The sequence below is a fragment of the Vombatus ursinus genome, unplaced genomic scaffold (genome assembly GCF_900497805.2).
Source record: "Vombatus ursinus unplaced genomic scaffold, bare-nosed wombat genome assembly UNPS02001419.1, whole genome shotgun sequence".
NCBI classification, from domain to species: domain Eukaryota; kingdom Metazoa; phylum Chordata; class Mammalia; order Diprotodontia; family Vombatidae; genus Vombatus; species Vombatus ursinus.
The window spans coordinates 22318628-22343769 of record NW_020941197.1 but is presented as its reverse complement, the minus strand read 5'-3'; the positions used below and the strand labels follow the sequence as shown (position 1 = coordinate 22343769).

At 34.6% G+C, this 25142-nt stretch overlaps 1 protein-coding gene across 1 annotated transcript; it reads left to right on the top strand.

The window, feature by feature from the left end:
• Positions 1–160: 160 nt before the first annotated feature.
• ATG3 (autophagy related 3) lies at positions 161–25050 on the top strand. Its single transcript, XM_027866977.1, has 12 exons — positions 161–288; positions 3744–3785; positions 8957–9006; positions 11587–11657; positions 12801–12908; positions 15800–15849; positions 17576–17654; positions 19137–19171; positions 19501–19656; positions 20578–20705; positions 23129–23197; positions 24804–25050. Exons 1-12 carry the CDS (start codon positions 217–219, stop codon positions 24883–24885), a joined length of 942 nt encoding a protein of 313 aa, XP_027722778.1. The 5' UTR covers positions 161–216; the 3' UTR covers positions 24886–25050.
• Positions 25051–25142: the final 92 nt, after the last annotated feature.

Genomic DNA, 25142 nt, shown 5'->3' with positions numbered 1-25142 from the left:
GTCGGCGCGGTCTGAGGTAGCGAGCTCTCGTGCCGGGAGCCGGCTGCCCATCCCCCGCGGGGGCCGCTTGCGGGGTGTGAGGCGGCTGCGGGGAGCAGGACATCCCAGTCCGCTCCGGTTCCGGTCCCATCCCCCGCCCCCTCCCCCTCCTCCCGCCCCAAGCTCCCGGAGCCCAGTGCGCGGCCCGCACTCCGCGCCGTCGGCCCCGGCCCCGGGATGCAGAACGTGATTAACACGGTGAAAGGGAAGGCGCTGGAAGTGGCCGAGTACCTGACCCCCGTGCTTAAGGTAACCGGCCTCGGCCCCGGCTCCGAGGGAGGCTAACCCGGACTCCTGCCCCGCCGTCCCTGCCCCTTGCCCGGGGGATGGGAGATGGGGGATGGGGACGCACTGACTCGCTGTCCCCGTGGGGCACTTGGCAGAGACGGCACTAGTCGGTGTGCGACCCTTGAGCTGATGCTCGGGACCTGCTTGGATGCCACCGAGTCCCTGCTCGGGCAGGGCTGATTGTCAGCTGCTGAGGACTGTCCACACCGGGAATTCAGGGATAGGGAAAACTCGTCTGCTGTGGTCCTGCTACCTGGGCGACCCTCCCTTAAAAGGATGGCCTTTTAGGAACTGCTGTTGCTGTTAGCCTCCCCTCTCTCCTTCCACTCTCCCTTTCTTTCGTTGCTGTTCAAACTATCGTTTTTAGGTTTTTTTGGCCTCTATATGTTCCTTGTTCCAGTACTTACTTTAGTGCTTGAGCATATAATGGGATTACGTGGTCCTCAGACGTCCTCAGTAAGGAGCAAATTGGGTGAGGGTTGCAGAGGGGCAGATTTTGGTATCCTGTAAGGAAAAACTTCCAGAAAACTAGTTCTATCAGAAAGTGATGAATGGCGTGCCTTGGAAAGTATCTGTCTGGAGGTCTTCATGACTATTAATGTCAAACGTCAGAGACCTGAAGGGGATTCCTTAGGTACCATTTGAAACTAGCTAACTTTTGAAGTCCTTACAGCAGTGGTGTCAAACCTAAATAGAAAATAGATCCCTGCTGGCCACATATTTGAGTTAGAAAACCACAAGAGTAACATTCTGTGTTGTATTTCAGATATATATAGATATAGATATATAATTTTGTTAAACATTTTCCAGTTACATTTTAATCTGGTTCTGGCAGCACTTGGGAGTTTTGCAGCCTCAGTTTGACACCTCTGCTTTAAAACACAGATTCTGTAATGTATGGCAGTGCTGTTGTCTCAGAAACTTAGAGCTTAAAACGATCACATTTGGAATAGTTCAGAATAAAGTTTCTTGACAACTTGAAATACATTGTTTGAGCTCACAAGTATTGTAGGTGTGGTATCTAAGAGTATGGACTACTCCTAGGATTAAAAGGGGTCAAGGAAGTTTTGGATTTTCATTCTGAAAAGATTTTTATTGGACTTTTGTTTTTATTGGTATAAGGCTGTGAAATTTAGTTTTAGAGAATTAGAGGGAGAGGGAGGGAGGGAAGGGGATTGAGAAGATAAATGACTCGCCCAGGTTTATACAGCTAGTATTGTGGGAGGCCCTTTTCTTTATCCACTGTGCCACTGCTGCCACTCACTGAAAAATTGTTGTTCGTACTTTGTAAGTACAATAAGTACTTTCAGTGCACGACATTTTAATTTGGTTGGGGCTGCACTTGGGGGTTTTGCTGCTGGAGTTTGACACCTCTGCTTTACAGCCCCAGTGAATAGAGAGGAAAACTTTTCTATTCAGTATAATCCCTTTACCATTTCACTTTAAGCCACCAGAGTTGTTCAGGATACAGGGTTTTGGGAAACATGCCTCTAAGTTGACTTAAAATATCAAACATTTTGTTCTCTAAAAGTTTTATAAAAACCATCTATTTGTTTTATTAAAGTGCTGACTGAAGTATAAAACTAACTAAAGTTGCAACAAACTGAACACCCATTTGCTTCCTCTTAAGTTTTTTTTTTCTTTTTCCTCACCTAGATATTGCTGGCTAATATAATTAGCACCAGATATCTTATGGACTTTAGTAAGAGCAGATGTAAAATTAGCCCGCAGATTGATGATAGCTTTTCTAATGAAAAATATCAGCTGCATTACAATACATATAGTAGTAATCATAAAAATGTTCTATTTTCTTAACACTTTTTAAAAAAATAAATTTGTAGATTGTGAGGCTGCTTCCTGCTTTTGTAACTTATGTCATAAGCCATTAGAATTGTGTAATGGCTTTTTGTATATCCCTTCTAAAGAACAAATTATGGTCATTAGGAGTATCTGACTACCCCTTAGTCTTAATTTTTGAGAAATATGTTAAGATTCTTAATGAGAATTTAAACATCTTTGAAAATGTCTAAGACCTTTTTTATTTAAGATAAATAGAAAGCTATACCTAGCAAGCTGGAAACAATATTAAGTCCATAGCAATAACTCAGAGCATCCAGGGATTAGGTCAGCTTGGAGAGAAAATGCAAGTTGGACTGTAGTTTTATACTCATTTACAATTTTCTTTCAAGGATGTGCTTCATTTGCCTAAAACTTTTTTTTTTTAGTCAGGGACTTAGAATTTAAATTTTTGCTCATCTTTGAATTTTCTATACAGTATGACCTCTGGTAAATCATTAAATTATCTAAAAATGGAAATAATAGTTTGCGTCAATGTCAAAAGCAAATACTGCTTTGGCACATAATTTTAGCTTTTTAAAATACAAATGTGTTGAACCAAGCATTTAGAAGGAACCTTTGCCTTGAGAGTAAAGAAACGTGAGAAAACTTAGTTGAGTCAACTGGGAGTTGCTGTTATGAATGATGTATACTATTAGAAATGAAGTAAACACAGAGGAGGCTACTTTTTTCTGTGAAAAACCATAGATCTGTAGAAATCAGTTGAGAATCACAAATAAAAAGTAACTTTGGATATTTTGGGGGGGGAGGAGGAAGAAATTCTTCACTTTTAAAATTGACAGTAAGAATCTTTAAAATATTAAATAACATGTTATTTAGAAAAGCAAGTAGATTAGGGTAAATCTATTTGGCTTCTTGGGTCCAACTCTGTATAATTAACTAGTTGTCTAACTTTGGCTAAGTCACTTAACTTTTCTGGGTCTAATTTTTTTCAGGGAACTCTAAACTTCCAACTCTGAATCAAATGAATAACAAATTTCAAAAATTAAGCAAAAAACTTCCTTTAGTTGGAAAACTCAAGTAAAACTTTTTGTTTTTGTTTTTGTTTTTTTTTTGGCTAGGTGATGGGGTTAAGTGACTTGCCCAGTCACACAACTAGTAAGTGTTATGTGTCTGAGGTTGAATTTGAACTCAGGTCCTCCTGACTCCAAGGCTGGAGCTCTATCCACTGTGCCACCTAGCTGCCCCGAAAGTAAAACTTTTAATGAATTATTTTCTGAGACTTTTAATACTAAATTAAAATCCTTTAATTTAGGCTAAACAGAATTGATAGTAAAGTGATAGTAAACTAGTGTAGTCTTTGCAACATCAGCAGAAAAGTTATTTCTCAGCAATTTGATGGTTGTCAAGGAAAGTTGAAAATAGCTCGAAGTTTCTAAATTTCATTTCTAAAATTTCTCCAGAATCTAATTGAGGAGAAATTAGATAAGCTTTGTAGTGCCTTTAAATGTCTTTGATACCATTTCACTTGCTTGTGCATTTTTAAGGCTTGTTACGTATAAACAGCTCTAGCTTTATGCTTTGTCAAAGTGAACTCCTTTTTTTTTGGTTCATTTCAGGAATCAAAATTTAAGGAAACAGGTGTGATCACCCCAGAAGAGGTAAGTTTAATTTCTTTTAGATCTGTTTGTGGAAGATTTGTAGTATTTAGCTCTGATTTTGATAGTTCGATAAATTCTGCAATTCTGTACCCTTGGAGGGATTGTCAGCATTGATAAGATCATAGATCCGTTTTCCTAATTGTACTAAATTAATGGTTGTATTCCCTTCTCATGTTAAAAATATTCTAAATACTTACCTTGTTTGGAGTAAAGTTAATCCATTTCCTCCATGATTACTGATTTTACAAAAATGTACAGCTTAGAACTACTTCCTGAAGAAGGGGTTAATTCTTCCTCCTTTTCTACTTTACCAACTTTCTACATAGTTACTCTCTTCATAGAAATAGAAATGATGTAGCTAATCTGGTCATCCAAGCTCTCTTCATATTTAGATGGCACTGATGCTTGATTTAGCTTTACCTGTGCAAAGCAGTGTGTTGTCACATCCCCTTTTTAGAGACTGTTCTATAATGTTTGTGTTTTCTTAAGCTTTTCTAAAATGTTTCTTTCAATTCATCAAGTATAAAGCTTCTGCTGTGTGCAAGGTACAATGTTAGGCACTGCTTAAATGTTTCAATTGAATATTTCTATTTATCATACTGAATAGTTGCACCCTTCCTTTCAGTATTCACTGTTAACAAATAGTGGAACCCCTTTAATGATGGACTAAGGGAATAGAAGGTAATATACCTGTTACAGACTATATAATGATATTATATTAGTTTTTTTATTATGAAGCTGTAGTGTAAGGAATATGAATCCGCCTACAATACATTCCCAAAATCTGTGTAATAGTGGGTTTCTGTTATATTCTAAATAGTTTGCTTTTATTTGCTTCTTATTATAGGCATATATCCTGGTTAAGCTGACATTGTAATGCTTAGGAACCTAAAAATTAGACCAAGAAGTCATAAAAGCCATTGCCAGAGGTGGCAGCCTGTTATATAGCTGCGTTCATATGCCCTATATACTTTAGTAGGTCTCCCATTTACCTAAATACCACTCCTTTGGAGCTTTTAGTCTATTGAGGGAGCAAATGAGGGGTGGAACAAGTTCATTTTCAAACTAAATTTACTATTTACATAAGCATGTGATTTAATTTTATGAGCACATCAGTTTTATTCTTTGATTCTTTTAGATACCAATGCCACCTATATCAGGTTTTATGAACAGTTGAAAAAGTTGTATCTGGTTCCTTTTAAAAAATATTCTTTGAACTAGTACAGATATTGAGGTCTTCTATTATTTAAGCTTCTCCCAATTGTTCTTTCCCTCCAAAAGAGGGAAAAAAATGTCGTAAGCAAGTTGATTGACAGTATAACTTTATTACTTTGAAGGAAAAACTAGTTTGTCACGTTTTAGAATGAATTGTGTTGGATAATCTTATGACCATGGCAGACTTTGGTAAGAGAATTGATTCTTCTAGAAGAGTAGTACCTTAACACAATCCTGGTGAGTTGTAAGTGTGAGATGCCAAGAGAACAATGATATATTTTTATTTTCTTGACTGACCTTCAAGAAAAGCTAACAAAAATTTTAGTTTTAGTACAATTCACTTTTACACACATAAAAAAAGTGTACTTTAGACATGATTTTTGGACTATTATTCTGAAGATTTTACCATGGATTTTACCATGCTAAAAAAATTGAGTTTGGGGAAGATGCATTTCTTTTAAAAAACAAAACAAAACTCTGTTGATATATATTTTTTTACATCACCTTCATTTCCATATATATATATATATATATATGTATATATCTCCTCTCTCCTCCTCCTCTACCAAGAGAATTATCCCCTATAACAAAGAAAGAGTACATAATAAAAGTTAGTTCAGCAAAACAAGCCAATGCATTAACCAAGTGTGAGAGTATATGCGGTCTTCCACACCATAACCCTCCACCTCTATGAAGGAGGGAGGTGCATTTTGTCATTTTTTTCTTAAATACCAAACGAAATCATTATAATTAATCGGTGATCAGTTCCCTCTTCCCCCTCCCCCTCAGTTTTTTCTATTTACGTTGTTCTAAGTGTTGTGTATATTATTTTTCTAGTTGTGCTTGCTTCCCTTTATATTAGTTCATATAATTCTTCTCATGTTCTATATTCCTATAGCATAGTTATTGTCCATTATGTGTATTTATCACAGTTTGTCCATTCACTAGTTGATGGACAGGTGTTTTTCTAATATGGGTGGTCTCCCAGACAAGTTTCACAGGGTAAAATAATATGGTACAGTTATGTGATTGCTTTTATTGACTACCCTCTCCTTTTCCCCTATCACTACAAATGATTTTAGCACAGATGGACTATGCTAAACCAATCCTCACAGTTTTGTCTGGTCTGTCATTTATGAATGGGTGTTTGCTCAATCATAAAAATGTTGTACTTAAGGGTATGGACTGTGGCTATTGAATAGTTTGAATTATAGCTCACATTTATATAGTGCCTGAAAGTTGATAAACCACTTTCCACATAAGAGCTCTATCTGATAGGTAGTGTCAATATGATCTCCATCTTCCAGTTGAGGAAACTGAGGTTGAGAGAAAGTAAGTGACTTGCCCATGGTCATGAAATATCAGGTGGGAATTGAGCCCAGACATCCTAGATTTCAGGCCCAACTTTCTACTATCTTTCTAGCTGTTTCACATTAGGGGCTCAGCTCATGGTCTTGGTACCATTCACTGAAACACCTAATAAAAAGCTTGTTTCCTAAAGTTATCTCTTTTATAAAAGGCATTACCAGGTAACTGGTAGCACCAATGCAAGGATTAAATAATTTTTGGATGAAGAGAGTGCAATTATAGGAGTGAGATTAGGCCTAGAACTGGAAATAAAGTCCCTGAAACCTCCTACCTTACAAAGGGGATGCTGCTATGAGCAAATGCTTCCTTATCCTGTTCCTCTCTAATATGGTTGAAAGAAAGCTGGAACAACGGTATTGTGCTATGATGGAATTGTCTGTTTTATCTCTCTGGCTAAAATATCTCTCTTTCCATCTAAATGCATGTTGTGGAGGTATAATGGTAGAGGAGAGAGAGGTTAAAAATATGCATTACTTATCTGTCAGTAAAAAAAAATACTTTGACCTAATGTTTATAAGAGAACTATAACAAAAATATTTTGAGCAAAAAATTTTTTTGAAATAAAACAGAATTAAATAGGAATTATCTATCATTGGGTAAAGTGGCATTGATTTTATTGAGTACTTTGAAGTGATAGTATGTTGCATAAAGATCACTAAATAAAAGCTAGTGTTTTAGCAATAGTATTGATGCATTTAAGTCAGTTAACTGAAATTTAATGTCTGTAAGGTATGAAGCAAATCATGGTAGGAAGGAAGACAGAGAGCATCGATACCCTATTTATCTGATAAATCTCAGCTCTTTTTTTATGATATTACCTTTCCTTAGAGGTTGTTAGGAGACACTTACAGAAAGGAAGATTAGGGTAATATTGGCCATACATACTTATTGGAATTTTGTGTCTCACTTTTGCCATTAACATTTTAAGAAGACAAATTGGGTTCTAGTTTCAATTCTACTGCCAACTTGCTAAGTGATTGCTTCTTTTTTTTGGGCCTCAGTTTCTTTATCTGTAAATGAATTGTGTTGGACTAGATGACCTCTGAATTTCTTCCAGGTTTAAGAATATAAAATTATCTTTCTATTGTCTTTTTCTTAAAATGTTCTTAAAATATTCTCAAAGTATTTGATAATATATTAATCCATAGTGAATCTATCATTCTTGACATAAAACAAATTCTTTTATACAGTGTTGAAAGCATAAGGAAGACGTGAATCTTTTTCAGTGCAATATACTCATTAGCAATAAATGATTGGGGAACAGTAGTAGCTGGAAAAATGTGCATGTCCCTTGCTTAGGTTAGTTTTCACTACAAAATATATTTATCAGGATATCAGACTGTTCTGAAGAATATGTTCTCTATTCTACATTAAGGTGAGCTCATCTCTTGACCAGACTGAAAAATAAAATAATAGATATGACACTTAAAAAAATTCCACTATTTTGGTTCAGAAATACATGTTTGCCTTTGCATATTATGCAGTTTGTGTAGTTGGTGGATTCTGATTCATAGAATGTCTAGAAGTTCTTCAAACTTCAAAAGTACGTCATTAACCTTATTACTCCATTTATCTCTTCTTTATGTGTCCATCATTCAGACAATGGAGTATACTCTTAAAATTGAGCATATTGGAAATGAAAAACATACCACAATGTATGTAAACTTAATTCTTGTGTAAATAGTATCAGTTTTTATTCAGTATTTTCCCTATAGTTTTTCTCAATGAATTTTTAGCTAACAGCAAATATAAAACACTAGAATACATATAATTGGTAAGATGATCCTGCTTGGGAGCAGTGGAATAAATGAAAAAGCTCTTTCAGGTCTAGGAAGTTTGTGATTTAGTGAATGTAAAGTAAAAGTGTCCAAACAAAGGCTGGATGAACGCCTATTAAAAATAGAAAAAATTTCTGAAGGAGGTTGAATTAAGTGAATTCTGATGTTCAACTTTCAATAAATGTATTGTTTGCTATGTCTTAAAATAGATAAATTCACATTTCTATATGTGGGGACTTTTGATTGCATCAATATAAGAAACTCCCAATGTGGAAACCATTCGCTAATTCATATAGACAACTCTTTTATAACTTCTAGTCTTAGCATTCCCTAAATTAGGCACTGAGAAGTTGACAGTAGTCACCCAGAAAATAATCTGTTGGTACTGTGCTTGAACGCAGATCTTTTTGATTCTAAGGCTAGCTCTATCCATTATACCACATTGCTTCTTGTGGTTATTCATTCATAACCATTTTAAGTTGTAGCTTTATTTACTATGTACTGTGATTCTCACAGATAGTGATTTTATAATCCAGTGATAGTTATCTTAAACTCACATATTTTATTTCACTTCCAAATTTAGATTAAACCTTTTTCAATGTTTAAGCATTTGAAATTTAATAATCACCAGAGATAGGTCTAAAGACTGGTAGAACAGGTCTAGTGTCTTAATGCATTTTAAATTTATATGTACTGCTAAGGTTACCAAGGATAATCAGATTGGTATTTTGCCACACAATATCCAATGATATTCAACCTTTTTTCCCCTTTCCTATTCTTTCTTTTATCTTTCCTTCAAACTCTGAATAGTTTGTTGCAGCTGGAGACCATTTAGTCCATCACTGTCCAACATGGCAATGGTAAGTAAACTTCAGTGGAGATTAAAGTTTAGACATAAGCTGTGGTTTGAAAATTATAGGAAGCTGAATTTTACACAGTTGCAAAATATGCAACTGTATAGTTTTGACATATTTACCAAGGAGCCTTTGATATTGAAAGTGTTTCAGTGTTTCTCAAAGTGTAGTTAATCGAGAAGGAAGTGAAAATTAGTTTTGTTTTGCCCTGAAAACAGAAATGGTGTGAATTTTTTTTAGCGAAAAGCCTTTTCTTTCTCTGTCTTGAGCTTCTTTGTTAATAATTTGTACACCTCAGCTTTTGGTTATTTTGTTTTAAAAGCTCCAGTGCAATTGAAATATGACTGCTCTTTTTTTCAAAATGAATTAAAAAACATTTATCAAGGAAAAAGCCACTGTAGGTAGTGCCTTTTAATTCCCAGAATAATGCTTTGGAAAAGGAGAGTTTTGAGTTATATGTGTGCCTCAATTTATTTAAGACTGAAGATAGGGACACATTTGTTTCAAGGGTTTTAAAAATATAACTTCCTCTTCAGGAATGGATACTTTGAAAGATCTGTAGTAGTGATTAAAACACATCATGGCTACTTTGGTCTGCAGTTGTTGAAGGTTGGTGATTGTAAACTGGAGTCTGTTAACTTCGAGGCTTTTAAAAGTAATAGGAAAACCTCACTAAATTGGAGTAAAACTTCACGAAAGACAAATATAAATAATAGAATATTTTAAGGAAAATAGTCTTATTTTAAATGTATAGACAGTAACAAACTATAATGGCTAAAACAGTTTTCCTAAGAACCACTTTCATGAATAAAGATCATTTGTAATTTTGTATGAAAGTGCATGCTATTGGAATAGCCTTCCAAAGGTGGAGAAATATGTCTGTATTTCTTTTTATGTTCTAGATTTTTCTAGCAAAAATCTTTTCCACTGATAATATAGAACTGCCCTATTGGTTATGATTTTGTGGGATCCTGATTTATGTTTTGCTATATGCTATCTTTAAAACTTAATTAACTAAATAGTTTTAAAATAAGGTTTTAGATGAATTTCTCAACTGTGGTTTCTAAACTAAAGCCTTTGATCACTTCCATACTTTTTAATCATGTTTATCACCTTCTTGGGATTTTCCCTCCCTGAGGCACTATCATTTTGATGACTATTTTTCTTCAGCCTTTATGTGTGTTTTAAATTTACAGTTGAGTTTATAAGTTTATAAGCCATCTCTGATTTGGTATCTGGCAATTAAAAAAAAATTATCTTATACCTATTACCAAGCATGCTGTAGTTCCTTAAGTAACTTTCTAGACCATTTAACCTGTCAAAAATTTTTTATTTCACAAAAAACACCTTTTATTTGCATCTAAAATTTTCATCAGATACACTCACTGTTGTGAAGGTAGTATTCTTTTACATTTCCTTTATAAACAGAATGCCTGATAAAAATTTTAAATTCCTTGATTAATATAAGGGTTGATAGCCTATATTTAATCCATAGATGGAATTTGTTCTTCTTCTTTTTTTTTTGGCACATTTAATACTAATTAATACATTTAGTAAAGTTGGTGTGGTAGAATTGTTTTGTTTGCTTTTGAATTCAGTCCTAGCCCTGATCCTTGATCCGTACTTCTGCTTGACATCCCCAAATAGGCATAGGACTAGCTCACACTAGCTTTGTGTTTGAATATGCTACTCCTAACTCATTTGCTGTCACCTCAATATGATTGGCATTGAACTTGATCAGCTGATATAATTGATTCTTAAGCTTGGTGAGATGGGACAGGGCAAAAGGGGAGGTTGACAGGGTGCTGGTACTGCTGTGATAGAGTCCAGCATGTGGATAGGCCAAGAATGCAGATAAGCCTTAATTATATTTGTGTGCTGCTGTGGTCCACCTGGACCTCAGTGAGTGATCAACCTCTAACAGGTTTTTAACAAGTGTTTATGAAATAGACCTACTAATCAGAGGCTAGATGGCCTGGCAAACAGAATTTCGTCCTGTCTGGGACTCAGCTGGGACTCTGCCACTAATTTGATGCTTAATTCAGAAGCAAGGACATGGAAAGAGACTTAATATATTGCAAATCTGGTAGAGATGACCTTCTAAACTATACTTGGCACAACACATCCTTTTATGTTGTCTTTCTCTCAAAAGTTAACAAATAGGATTAAGAATCTGAATGGATGATGTAATGGTTTTTGTTCTGAGAACAAAAGTAGTTGTTAAGTAGTTCCATATTATTCTCTCTTATTATATCTGAATTTATATTTACTTGAGCTCCCTTCTCTTAAATATTTGTTTTGTGGTATGTGTTAATGCATATCTAGTCATTATAAAATAGCTATGCAGTTCTTAGTATAAGTATTGTCTCTTTGTTGAATGTTTAAGCAAATCGCTTATTCCATATTTTCCAAATTCTCTCTTATATACACTCTGAAAGTACTAATAATATTAGTTCAGCAAGGCACTATACTAGGCAACTTTTTAAGGATTCTCTGTGCTTTATTTTCAACCTTATAAACATGATACCTTCTAATTTACTTTTGTTGATTTTGATTTATTTATTTGCTACTTTTTACTATTTTCAGGGCTTCAGGGGAAGAATTGAAAGTCAAGGCATATCTACCAACTGGCAAGCAATTTTTGGTAACTAAAAATGGTAAGTTTTTTTTTTTTTATATTAATGAAATGGTATAAATCTTCTAGGGGCAGCTAGGTGGTGCAGTGGATAGAGCTCCAGCCTTGGAGTCATGAGGACCTGAGTTCAAATGTGACCTCAGACACTTGACACTTACTAGCTGTGTGACTCTGGGCAAGTCACTTAACCCTGATTGCCTCACCAAAAAGGAAAAAAAAAATCTTCTGGGATTATCAGATAAACATAATTGCACAAAAATGTAGAAACAAAAAAAAAGTTTGTGCTCATCAAGCTAATTTTACATGGATTGGTAATATAATTCCACTTGCCTTCTTAACTCTGAGAAGAGTTATGAAAACTAATGAAATTATATACTCTAAAAATAATTATGGATTATCTGAAGCTTTAGGAAGTCTTCTGAATTGCTTCTCTTTTTTTTTTTCCACCAGTTTCACTTAACTTATTCCATGAAAAATCAGAATGTATGTTGCGTCTCACCTTTAACCATTTTGATTTTGGCATAACACTGCAAAGATAGTTTGGATGTTCATGGCATCTAAGAGTTTAGAGACTATGGGGAAGAGAAGATTAGGAGTTGGTAACCAACATTTAAAGAAGCAGATAGCTAGACAGCTGAATTAACGAGATAGTATACATTGGAAGTTTTGTGTGCTTTTATCTTAGTTTTATTCCCTTTAAAAAATAAATGAATGTAAAATGATTAAAAAACTAGTTTGAGATTCTGTAAAGCAACCTAGCAAGCTGAAAGGCACCTCTACCACCCTGTTGACTGGCAGATGGTACCTTTCTCTTTCTTCATGTCTGCCTCCTGTTTCCGTGCGTGGAACATCAGAGTCATCATTGTACAATGTCAGCCAAGTGCCTCAATGTCACCTCTTTTTTCAACCCACTGCCTTCCATGTCTGGGTAGGTAGGATAGTGGTATCACCAAAAATCAAGCTTTTCTGGCACTTTTCCTGGTAGTTTTGCTAGTCAAAGAGTTTTATGCAGCAAAATAAGTATAGACATATCCCTTTTTAGGAGCATTTTAAATATGGTATCTATATGGTATTTGTGTTCTTCCTTTTTGGACTGAAGATTTAGCAAGAGAAAACACTCCCTTAAAGGATCAGTTAATAACTGCATGTGTCAATTTTCTTTTAGTGCCTTGCTATAAGCGGTGCAAACAAATGGAATATTCGGATGAATTGGAAGCTATAATTGAAGAAGATGATGGTGATGGGGGATGGGTGGATACATATCACAACTCAGGTAAGTAAAGAAATTGGTGATTAGTAAATGGGAACAGAGTGGCATATATGCAATTTGAACAAACTTCATAATCTTGTACAGCATTCTTTAAGCAAAAACTGTTCATGAGGCTTAGTTTTACCTCCAAAGAACTGTTATTTTTAAGCAAATAGGAATAAAAGATATAAAAATTTTACTTTAAAGAATACTAGATTCCTAAAGTACTTGTACTCCCAGCTGTTCTTTAGAGTTTGTTCTTCTTCCTTCATTTTCCTTTTCTTATTTTTTTTTAAATAGCTGTGTCAGTGACAACAGTTCTGCAATTTATTTTATTATTTGTGTTCCTTTCTCTACCTCTCCCTCTACTGCCTTTCTAGAATGTAAGCTGCTTGAGGTCAAGGATCATGTCTTATTTATCTCAAGTGTTAGCCCCAGTGCCTTGCAAATAGTAGGCACTTGATGGATGTTTGAGTGAGTCTTAAAAAGATTCTCAGCTGATTGTCCTGCTTTGACCTATATCTATACATTATAATATAAGCAGTTCATTTGCCAACAGTTGAAATAATAATAGCTTACATTTATTCAGCACTTTGTTACAAAGTTCTTTACATATATTATCTCATTTGGTCACACAGCCAGTATGTGGTGGAGCCAGGACTTGGACCCAGGTCTTCTGACTACAAATCCAGTGCTCTTTCCACAAGTTGTAAGTTGGTTATTTGGAACTCGAAAATCATTTTCTCGTAGAAATAACGCTATAAATGGCTAAGCTTGTTTTATCCATAACATAGCAAAAGTATGGTACTAGTAGTATTAATTTATTATATCTAGCTACCATTTATAACATTGTTTCTAAGGAAAAATACATTTTGAGTCCCAAATTGTGATATTAGGAACATATCCTCCTACTCAGTAACTTGTTAGCTTTCTACACCTCTGCATAATAGAAGACAGCTCTTTACATCTCCAAGTCTACATAAGAGAAAAAGCACCTTTCTTCAATTCTACATCTGCCTTAGAGAAGGCACTTCTTTATATGTCTCCATCTGTATAAGAGAAGATACCTCTAGGTCGGTTATCACCTCTGTGTTCAGAAATTGGGTACAAAGGGTAGTGGGGGGAGGTGGAGGTTGGGAGGGATTATTTTCCCATACCTATTCTATATGTCATTGGTAAATTAAGTTTTCTTAATTGGATAGCACCTCTAATCCCAAAGTTCACAGCTATATTTAAGCTTAAAATATCTTCATGCTTTCCCACACTGAATAGTTAGGCATTTGGATCTCCTTTTCTCTTAACCTTTCCTGAAAGTTTTGAGCTGCTGTTTTGTAAAACTAGAATTTTACTGTGCCTGGAGGATGTATCAAAGAGAAAGTATTACAAGGTGTCCTCTGGTCTCTGATTATTTCTTTCAGTGAGACAACTGTATTAATGTTGATGAGATTTTGAGTTCATTCACTTTGTAAGCCAGTTAGTTTTAGTTTATTCTGTTACCATGAGCTAGACCCAAATTTAGGCCAACTGTTTTGCAAATGCATATCATTGGCCACAGAAAGGAGTGGAATCAGCACACTCATCACCACTACTGGAAAGACAGGTTAGTGCCTGATCTAACCATTCAGGAAGTAGTAAGTTCCCCGTTACTGAATGTCTTCAAGCAGAAACCAATTATTGTTTAGATGGTTCATGCTTCAGGTAGGGATTGTGATAGATGATTTCCTGGGTCCCTTCCAGCTCTGAGATTCTATGGTGATGGCCCAAAAGTATCATTTTTGTATGTGAAAGGCCACTCAATTTCTTTTTTGATAATGTATTTGCATGTGTATAGAAAACTAATTTTTAGAGAAAATATCTTTGACCTTAAATTCTAAAACTGATTTTTTAATGCCATGTAGTTTTTCCAACAGCCCTTGAGAATGTAACCTTATATGTGAGAGTAATTTCAGCCTATTCTCTCTTGCGATTATCAGTGGTAGTTCTACTTTTAAAGAATTTTGATTGAATTGGGATTAGATTGAATCACTTTTTTTAAGGGAATAAAAGTACGTTTAGCTCTTGCATAATTTCAGAGAAGCATTTCATAATAAATATTTTCATATTTATAATGAATTTTATAATGTCTGTCCATTATTTCACCACTGCTAACAAACCCAGCTACCAGTAGAATCTTTATTCTAGAGTAGTAGTGGTTGTGCCCATAGCCTTTAGTGCAGGCATTTAGGGGGTTGATATATCCAAGTATTTTCAGAATGGTATAGACACTAAAGACAGTTGGCAGTTGGCTTTGAATGACTTTAGAGATTCTGGTTCCCTATTGTGCATTTTCTTTCCATTCTTGTCAAAGCATCTAGTCAAAAATGTTGGCAGATATTTCTAACTTGGAAACAATATCAAATAGCTTATTGCTGCCAGCTATTTGACTCAAAAACTGAACGTCTTTTTAGAGTATTCTTCTCAACATACCTATGTCCTAAAGATTGTAGAGTGTCTCTATTTACATATATCTAGGATTACTTATATTCTTCTGAATCAGTAGCTCAAATTTTGTTAGGAAAATCTTTTGGAAATGAGTTTAAGATATAGAGGAATGTATTTTAGACTTTTAATCTGTTAATAGAAATATCCGTGATAGAATAAGTTATTTTAGCATGTAAAACTAATTGAGAAATAATAGAGGATTATGAGTGAGTGGACATAGTTTTATTAATTATAAGATATAACATGTCATTGGGCTTCAAATGCCTATGTTTGTACAGTGAAGTTTATCTCCTTAATTTTTAAGGAAATTGTGAGGATTTCATTAGTATTTTTAAAGTATTTTGGCTCCTTTAAACAAAAGAATCTATATTCATATCAGATAATGGAAGATTTTTAATCTAATATTAGTAATTCTGACCTGTTGAATTTTATAGGTATTACAGGAGTGACAGAAGTAGTTAAGGAGATTACCCTGGAAAGCAAGGTATTAGTTTCATTTCTTATTTAATCTGAAGATTATGTTAATTTTTTTTAAGAAAAATTCTTACATTAATTTATCTAATTCAAATGTTGGACTAATCTACTATCAAAATTCAGCTTTTTTTATAATTTTTTTTTCTTCATGTATAAAACTTTTATTGTTTCCTTCTAAGCTCTTCTCCTTATTTTCCTAAATCTATCTTGGTTAGGAGGTTTAATTTAGCAAACATTTTCTTCCTAGAGACTGAAAAAGTTCACTTTAGCTTAGTGATTGTTAAAAATTATCACAAATTATGAAGAAGTTACTTCAAATTAGTGAGGATTTACTTTACAGTAAATATATTTTCTTTTATTAAATTTTTTGGTGGAAGGATATTCAGATTAGTAGATAATTGTCCTATGCTGAGGATTTTACTTAATAAATGGATATGCTATACCATCTAGCCAATTCTAAATTAGAGAGATGTGTGGTTGTTATTTTAATATTGCTTTTTTCAACCATGTAAAAACCACACTTCAAAAAATTATACAGTCCCTACTATACATATATATGTATGTATGCATGTACATATATATATAATATAGAGAGAGCTGCTCACTTATTCTGACATGATTAGAGATACCTGATAAAAAGAACGTCTGAATTTATAATCGTAGGCAAATAGTCATGTCTCATTTTCATACATTTAGCAATAGACCTTTCCTTTATTTTGGTGTAATGTTGATCCATTATTTCTTGCATATTATGCTGGGTTTAATAGAAAATTTGTTAAAATTTATTTTTAAACTTCTGCATGACAGAACTTTAGATTTCCCTTAGATTAAAGCTTTGTACTGACTGATAAGTAACTCTTGGAAGTTAACATTGACAAACCTCTTTTTAAAGAGGTGATGAAGAGCTAGTTAAAAGTTTTACACTGATGACCCTGCATTTTTAGGAGTAGTTTCTGTTCACTAGGATAATCTTTCCTTGCTTCTATCTCTATTTTGCATTTGGCAAACAACTTCTGTCATTCATCATCTGGTTATTGCAAGCAAATACATTTTTCCAGGCATGAATAGACCACTGCTATGAATATTTCTACTTTCTATTGAGGTTTCACTTTCATCCAGGTTTGTACACTATTCCTAGCGTGTGGGATAAAATATCTCACATTGTAATCATTTGCCAGATGTTTCCTCATTTGCAGATTCACTTTTGTTTGAGATACTTTGTCATTAAAAAATAACCTAATAGCACTTATTTTAATTGGCAAGCAGAATAGGTAAAATGATAAGGCAGATGAATCTAGATTTAGAATTTATCATGTTTATTATACTCAATTCAGATTTACTGAATATCAGCCATGTAAAAATGATGGTTCTTTGTGGAGCATATGTAGCTTCAACCATACATGGTAAACAGTGTTGTTGCAGCAAAAGAATTAATTAAGGAAGACTTAAGTCTATGGCTTTAAACATCTAAAGTGTTGCAATTAAGGATAATTTTTGCTTTAGTTAGAAATAGGATATTGTTGGGAATTTAACAGGTAAGTAATTTTGTAGTACTTACTACAAGATATTTATTTCACCCTGAGATAAATTATGTCAGAGATATAGTTTAACTTAATTTTTTTTCTCACAAGGGACTAGATAAACTGAAAATATTTTCTATTTTATTGACACTCTTCTTGTTTTTAAATGATTTTTTTACATTGTACTATAATTGGCTTTAAATGTGATTTTCAAAGGATAGTATAAAACAAGACTGCTCAGCTTTATGTGATGAGGAAGAAGAGGAAGATGAGGGAGAAGCAGCAGATATGGAAGGTATTTTTCCTTTGGATTTGATTGAATCATTATAGAATACTAATTTGAGAATGATGTATATGGTAGATGTAACATTCTTGAAATGTAATATAGTATAGAAAGGTACATGATGTGAATTTGCCTGCAGACTTTGGAAGGAGGCAGGAAAGAGGCCACAGACCTGTGGAGGGATGGAGTCTGCACAGGGTTCAAGACAAGTGGGAACTGAGGCCAGAAGCAAGAGCAGGAGAGGGAACACTCAGGGCTGGGGACAGGTGTATCCCAGCATGGATTGCTGGAAGACAGATGGGGAAGAGACATTAAGGCAAGTGGGGGGAGCAGGAAAAGGTAGCTTCTCTTGACACCTGAGGTCTCTAGCTAAACCTCCCTTCCTCCCCATCCAGTCAGGCGCATCTTTCCATGCCTCTCTTCTTCTTCTTTCACTTGGACGGTTTTTTTTTTTTTGTTAGTGGAAGGGAGTGAGAGACCACAGAGCACTGAGCGGAGGCAGAATGTAGAGAGAGACCACAGTACTGTACAGTCAAGTGACGATAGGTGTTTTTTTGGAAGAATTCTTTATGTAAAATTGAATTCATGTAATATGATTTATGTTAAATGAGAACTCTCTCTGTCTCTCTCCACATATGTGTGTGCACACACACACTATTCATGTAATAAATTAATGCTGTTATCACATAAAGAAGTAATAAGTTATACTTTACTGCCTTATGGGGGGTTGTGCTTATTTGCCGAATCACATGGTTAAAAATTTGTGTTCTTTCGTCAGAAACCTTGCATAATCTGGCTGTTTCCTAGTTTACAAAGAAGACTGAAAACATCTTCCTGTTTTGTGATTCTGGAACTAACACATTATATCTTAAGTGTAATGACCAGTGGAGAAAGTGTATCTTCAGCTTTGTCATGCTAGTTGTTCTTAATGAGCTATGATCTATACCAGGCTAAAAGGTTCCAGATGTTTTATTCTGTCTTTTACCAGGTGGATGAAATTTGTGTAAGAGTAGTATGTTATCAACCCATCCTTTTTCTGTTTACATCAGTATTTTAAAGATTCATGATTGTATTGGAGTAGTATTTCCTCCAGTAATGCAGATTGCAGCAGTCTAAATATATTTTAGTAGTTTGTGAGTTGCTGGGCTCTAAAAAAAAAGTCAGTATCTCATGGCCAAAATCTTGGTGAATAAGTCTCTCCAAATGAGCTAGTCATCCTTAGAAAACAAAACATTCTGCTCAGAGGTTCTGTGCTTGAGCTTTTCCAGCTTGGTTGAAGGAATGTCAGCTTGTGCTCTGCAGATGACCTTGTGAGGGCCCAGGTTAACTTCACATTACAATGAGGCGTTGGAGTGGAACTTCAGGAGAGGATTTTTCTTACTGTGTTTTAAAACATTTTTTTTCTTTGATACACCAAAATGATGATGTATTGTTTTTTACTTGGTAAATTTTTAATCCTTATTTTCATTAGTTGTATTTTGCTTTTCCTAACAGAATATGAAGAGAGTGGACTCTTGGAGACAGATGAGGTTCGTAAATGGGCTTTTTGATTGGTATTTTTTTAGTAGGTCTGTTCATCTTCCAAAGAATCTTTCATAAATCCACATTCTTATAACCTTTAAAATTTCTAATGAGAAGTTTTAATTTTGACTTAAATCATTTCCCTTTGAGAAAATGAGGTAAATATAAAGGAAACAGACAGGGTAGAAGAAACAATTTCTAGGATTTGTCATAAATAATGGCTAGCATTTATATAATGTTTTAGGGTTTTCAGAGCATGTTATCTCATTTACTAATACCATTTTTTTTTATTCTTTCTTTTTTTTGTTTTTTGTTTTTGTTTGGCATTATACCTCAGGCTACTCTGGACACAAGAAAAATAGTAGAAGCTAACAAAGCTAAAAATGATGCTGGAAGTGAAGATGCTATTTTACAAACCAGAACTTATGATCTTTATATCACATATGACAAATATTACCAGACTCCAAGACTCTGGTTATTTGGTTATGATGAGGTAAACCTATAAGGAAATATTTTTAAATGAAAATAATTTGCATTGATGGTAGATTTGTTTTTTTTGTTCTCATATGCCTAATTTTTATGACTTCATGAATCTAATACCTAATACTATTTGAACTTGGATTTGTATTTTGAAGGAACTATAAATTCAGCTATGTAAGACTATATTAATAATGTTTTAAACACATATAGATCACTATTTTATTACTTATGAGCAACTTGGTTCCACCTGATATATGTTTGAACTTTTATTTCCAAAATTTGAGAGAAAATCAAAGTTAGTTTTTTCCCCTAGATTTGGTGTTAAAAATAAGAGAAATCTTTTAGTAATATAGAACCTTATAGCACCTTATAATTTTGAAAGTACTTTTCTTATAACATCTGTGTAAGGTAGTATGAGTCTTATTGCCCCCAGATTTACAGATGAGGAGGCTGTAGCTCAGAGATCTGAGGGAACTTGCCCACATTCACATCCCCAGTATGTAGCAGAGCCAGGACTAATATCTGGGATTTGCCACTCTACTATAGCAGTTTTCCATAAGGTCACGTGGTTCTGGTTTTTTGCTCAAGCCTTCTTAAATGTTTGTCTTACTGAAATAAAAGAAAACACAACGTACACTCAAAGGAATAGTACAGAGAAAGTAGTGGATCAAAATAAATTGGAGGTAAAGAATTGTTGTGTTTTATCAGTGTGCCTCCTGTATCCACAAAGGTAGCCTTTATGGTCACTTTCCTTGGCTTTGAAGGCATTTTCTTTGACCATAGGTGAATAAATTTTTTCAAAAGCAGAATCTGGAGATTAAAGGAGGGGAAATGAAAATTGTAGAGTATTTGGGGAAGTTTTAAGCCTGTCATAGATAGCAGTCCTTAAACTAAAAGATACTAAGCAGTTTCAAAACATACTCTGGGCCTTCAGCAACGGCAACCTTTAACAGTAGAACATATGTATGAAGACATCAGTCAAGATCATGTGAAGAAAACAGTGACCATCGAAAATCACCCTCATCTTCCACCACCTCCCATGTGTTCAGTTCACCCATGCAGGTATGTTTGATTTCTTTTGCAAGTCTTATAATGCACAGATGAATGTCCTGGGAACCTTTTTGTTCCATAGATGCAGAAACCTAGACTTGTTAGACGAATGAGATTTTATTTCCCTTTCCTCAAAAATGATCATTTGTTTAATCTGTTAAACACAGACAAAAGAAAAACAATTCTTTCCTGTTCAGTTTATTAATATTAATCAGTTTGTCTTTACACATTTTAGGACAACTAGGTGGTATAGTAGATAGAGCACTGGGCCTGGAATCAGGAAGACCTGAGTACAAATGCAGCCTCAAACACTTACTAACTGTGTGACCCTGGGCAAGTCACTTAACCCTATTTGTTTCAGTTTCCTCATCTGTAAAATGAGCTGGAGAAGGAAATGGCAAATAACTCCAGTTTGCCAATAAAACCCCAAATGGGGTCACAAGGAGTCACACATGACTGAAATGAATGAACATTTATACATTTTTGTTCAGCTTCTCTTAGTTTGTGTATGTGTCCTAGCTCACAAGTATATCACTAGGCTCTTGAATTGTGGGCTTCATAGCTACCATTTTTGTGTCTCTAAAGAATAGAAAAAACTTTCATGTTTTATGACTATTTTTAATAGATTATTTTGGAACAGTCTAGATTGTTTTAGTATAGGCATTTAAAAGAAAATACATAAAGTTTTAATATTTGAATCTGTTACTTGTTAAATTGGCATACATGAAGAAAACAGGCTGGTCTGTGAGTTGTTACCATTCAGACCTCTTTCTCCACCTTTAGGTTCCCAGCCAAAGCTTCCTAGTTTATAACCCCCTGAGGCTGTTTTAGCACTATTTGTAATGTTGAGGATCTGGGGCATCTGATGTAGGTATAAAGTTACATCAATTTGGACACAAGTGAAAAACATTACCTTTTATATATTGTGCATATATTTGACACTAGATTAGGTTAGGGCATAGAAGGCAAAAGTATTAGGGGCTCTCCTGGTTTTTTGTTTTTGTTTTACATCTTGGTTTAGGATATTCTTACAGAACCAGCGGTTCAACTTAATTCAGGTCTGAGTAAGTGGGGAAAAAAAGCAGTGCTCTGAGAGCCATCCTTTTCCTATAAAAATATTTTAATTAAAATAATACATAATGAACAAATACTAATTTCTGCTTCAAAACAGGATACACAAGTAAGAACAAAGCATGAACAAGGAAAACAAATGCTAAGTGTGATTTAAGCACACTCGTTGCCAAACTCGTATCGAGTGTGCTTCATAAACCTAAGCTTTTGTTTTCATGAGTTGTCATTAGCTGTTTTCAATGATTCCTACAAGTCTTCCTTTAAAAAATACACCTACACACAAATTGCAGAGGTTTATTCAAGTAAATCATACATATTTGTAATAGAATAAAGTTCTTTAATTTATTCAGAAGTTTTTTTTTGTGGCAAATTTTTCCATTTCTTCTCATTTCCATTACTTTTGTATCCAAAAAATGTAACAACTCACTGTTGCTAGGTCATTATGAACAACAGGAGAGGGGTAAAAAATTGGTAATTTTCTAATGTTACTTAGAACTCTCATTGGACCTGAATTATCTAAAAGTAAATTTTTAAAGATATTTCCTCTTGATTTGAGGTTTGTGGACATGTCCTTTTAATTCATCAATCAATAAACATTTTTGAAGGACTTACTATGTGCTGGGCACTATGTTAAGTGCTTTTAGTTTCTCCTGTAGAATTCGCCTCTGATTGCTGTCACCAGTTAACATTGGTTCTGTTCTTTGGGTAGGAGAACAGGCATACATATTTACCACAAAAGTAAAGTTAGTTTTAAATAAGAAAATAATTGTATAGTATCTTGTAGTGCAGAATACCTCCCCCCCAAAATAAAAACAAATCAATAAAACAAATGTAGGAGTCCAAAAAGTCTACTCTGGCATTTGTTTTTAGTCAATCTCTCTTGGCCCACTTGATCTCAGATTATTCTTGTCTTTTATACAGTTAAATTTATTTTTTCAATATGAGACCATCTTTGCTTTTAAGAGCCATAGTGTCTCAACAGCCTTGCTTGATTGAACTCAGCAGTTCTGATTCTGATATGTCAGACAAGCTCACCCATTAAGCTCATTTCTTCTGAAGGATACTTTCATTTGGAGTATTCTCTCCCTCTTCCTCTCTGCCTTTTTATAATGGAGGTATCTGATGTCGGTATCTGTCCTTAGCTGTTTTTGGCTAACGTTTTCCCTCCAAAGCAAATTAGGTGAGTGACTTAGTAATTCTGAACCAGTGTGTTAAACAAAAAGCCACATCATAACTTTAAGCCTAATAGATTTCTTCCTTGTGCCATTGAGAAAATGCCATTTTTCACTTTGGTATACTTGCCCTCTGTTGTTTGTTTGTTTTTTTTGTTTTTTTGTTTTTTTTTGTTTTGTTTTGCTTTTCAGACATGCTGAGGTGATGAAAAAAATCATTGAGACAGTTGCAGAAGGTGGAGGAGAACTTGGTGTTCATATGTATCCTTGGCTAATAGAAGTGTTTATTTTTTGACAGATTATCTATAGTTCTTATGGAATTTTTCTTTTTTGCATTTGACATTATAGCTTTAAAATTACAAAGTTCCTGTTCTATTAGAAATTTCCTCTTATATCTTGAAGACCTAGTGAGAGGTCTTAGAATTTATTTTGAATATACAGTGTGTTAAACTTTGCTTTGTTCCATGGCCATGGTCTGATCTCTAAACTTAGATATGTGTCTTTTTGTTCAAGAGAAGTAAACGTATGTGAATATCTTGCCAAACTCATCACTCATGCTGGAAAAAAAGACGTCAAAGGGTGATTGGTGGATCAGTAATATTATCTGCATATAAAAAAGATAACTTATAGAGTACTTATTTTCTTTTTTTCCATCAACCATACCTACAGTTTAGCACATTGGCATAACCATGCTTTATTAGTCCTGTTGTTTGTTGTTTTTTGTCCTTTGTTCTTGAAGAGGACCATGACACCATGCCATTACTTGCAAGTGAATTGGATTACAGTGAGGCAGGGTTGTGCAGTGTCACCAGCTCACTTTGTCCTCCAGAGCCATCAGGATCCAATGGCAAGATATAGATCAGAAAGACTGGATATGGCCCTGCATTGGTCCTGCTCATCTTTGAAGGATAGAAGGGGGGGGAGAAGAGGAGGGAGGGGCGACAAATTGCTCTGAAGTTGTTGAGTGAAAGTACAGCACATAGAGATGCCAAAACATATGAACTCATCGATGATTATTACTGTTCACTGCACAGTAGTTCAGTGGCAATAGAAACTTCCAAGGCAGTAATCTAAATTTCTTAGCTTAGATTATGGTGCCAGCCTTTCCTTGTATCCACCTCCATGTCATCTAGTGTTTGGTTTGTTTGTTTTACTATTGGCGAGATACCAGTAAGTCAGTCCATGTTCCCAGTGAACTTGGGCAGAAGACATCCTGGACCTGGCCACTAAAATAGATCCTCCAGCAAAACCTTTATTGAACTGATGCTGACCACATTCTGGTGTTTTAGGTAGAACCATCATACCATGGAAAGTCAATAAGCTTTATGTGGTTTGAGTTTGCATGTTGGCTGCTAGATTTCATTGAAGCCATTCAGTTTAGGAATCTTCTAATTAAATATTTTTAATTAATTGCTTTTCACGTTGCTTCAGTGCTTTTTATATCCCATAGTATCTCTTATTTTCTAATTTTTATTCTCCTTTTCTGTGATCCTTCCATCTCAGATATTAAGTCTGTCCTCTAGTTTTCTGAAGTTAGGCGACCATCTTCTTCCTTTTTTTTTTAAAGGAATGATTCTCCCTTGTTCTTGCTTCAGATTTAAAAAATAGAAACTATGAACCTTATTAGTTCCTTTCAAAGCTTAAAGGTACTGAATGGGATCAAGTGGTCATAGATATTAAAAGCAATAGAACCTTCAGTTTGGAATAGATATGGAAATTGCAATTTGATAATTGTTGAAATATTTATTTTTTAGTATCAACCATGTTCCTTATGATATGGTACTGTTTATTAAATCCACTAGTATCGTTACCTGAAAAACAAGTAACCTGTTTATAGATCTTATTTTCCTTAGCTAAATTCCTTTAGGTATCTTCTCATTTTCCTGAAATTTGTACAAGCGGTCATTCCAACAATAGAATATGACTACACAAGACACTTCACAATGTAATGAAGAGATAATAAATTCTATGCTAATTATTGATTATAATTTTAAAAGATTTAACCCATATAGATGTGACCATACTTACCAATGAATACAGTTTCTGTAATAAAGGGACTTATGTTTATTCATTAAACAAACAAACAAAAAAAAAAAGACGTTCCATTACCAGCCTTGTTTAATAAAAACATGTGTGCAAAGAAACTGACTTAGCTTGCTTGTTTTATAAAATATTTCACTTTATGCCAGCTTTCTGATGATACAAT

Excerpts from the sequence above, each read along its gene's own strand:
- ATG3 (XM_027866977.1), top strand. The coding sequence starts at position 217 with ATGCAGAACGTGATTAACACGGTGAAAGGGAAGGCGCTGGAAGTGGCC. Across the intron at positions 11,658-12,800 it reads ATTTTTGGTAACTAAAAATG|TGCCTTGCTATAAGCGGTGC; the intron begins GTAAGTTTTTTT and ends ATTTTCTTTTAG. Across the intron at positions 23,198-24,803 it reads GGAGAACTTGGTGTTCATAT|GTATCTTCTCATTTTCCTGA; the intron begins GTATCCTTGGCT and ends AAATTCCTTTAG.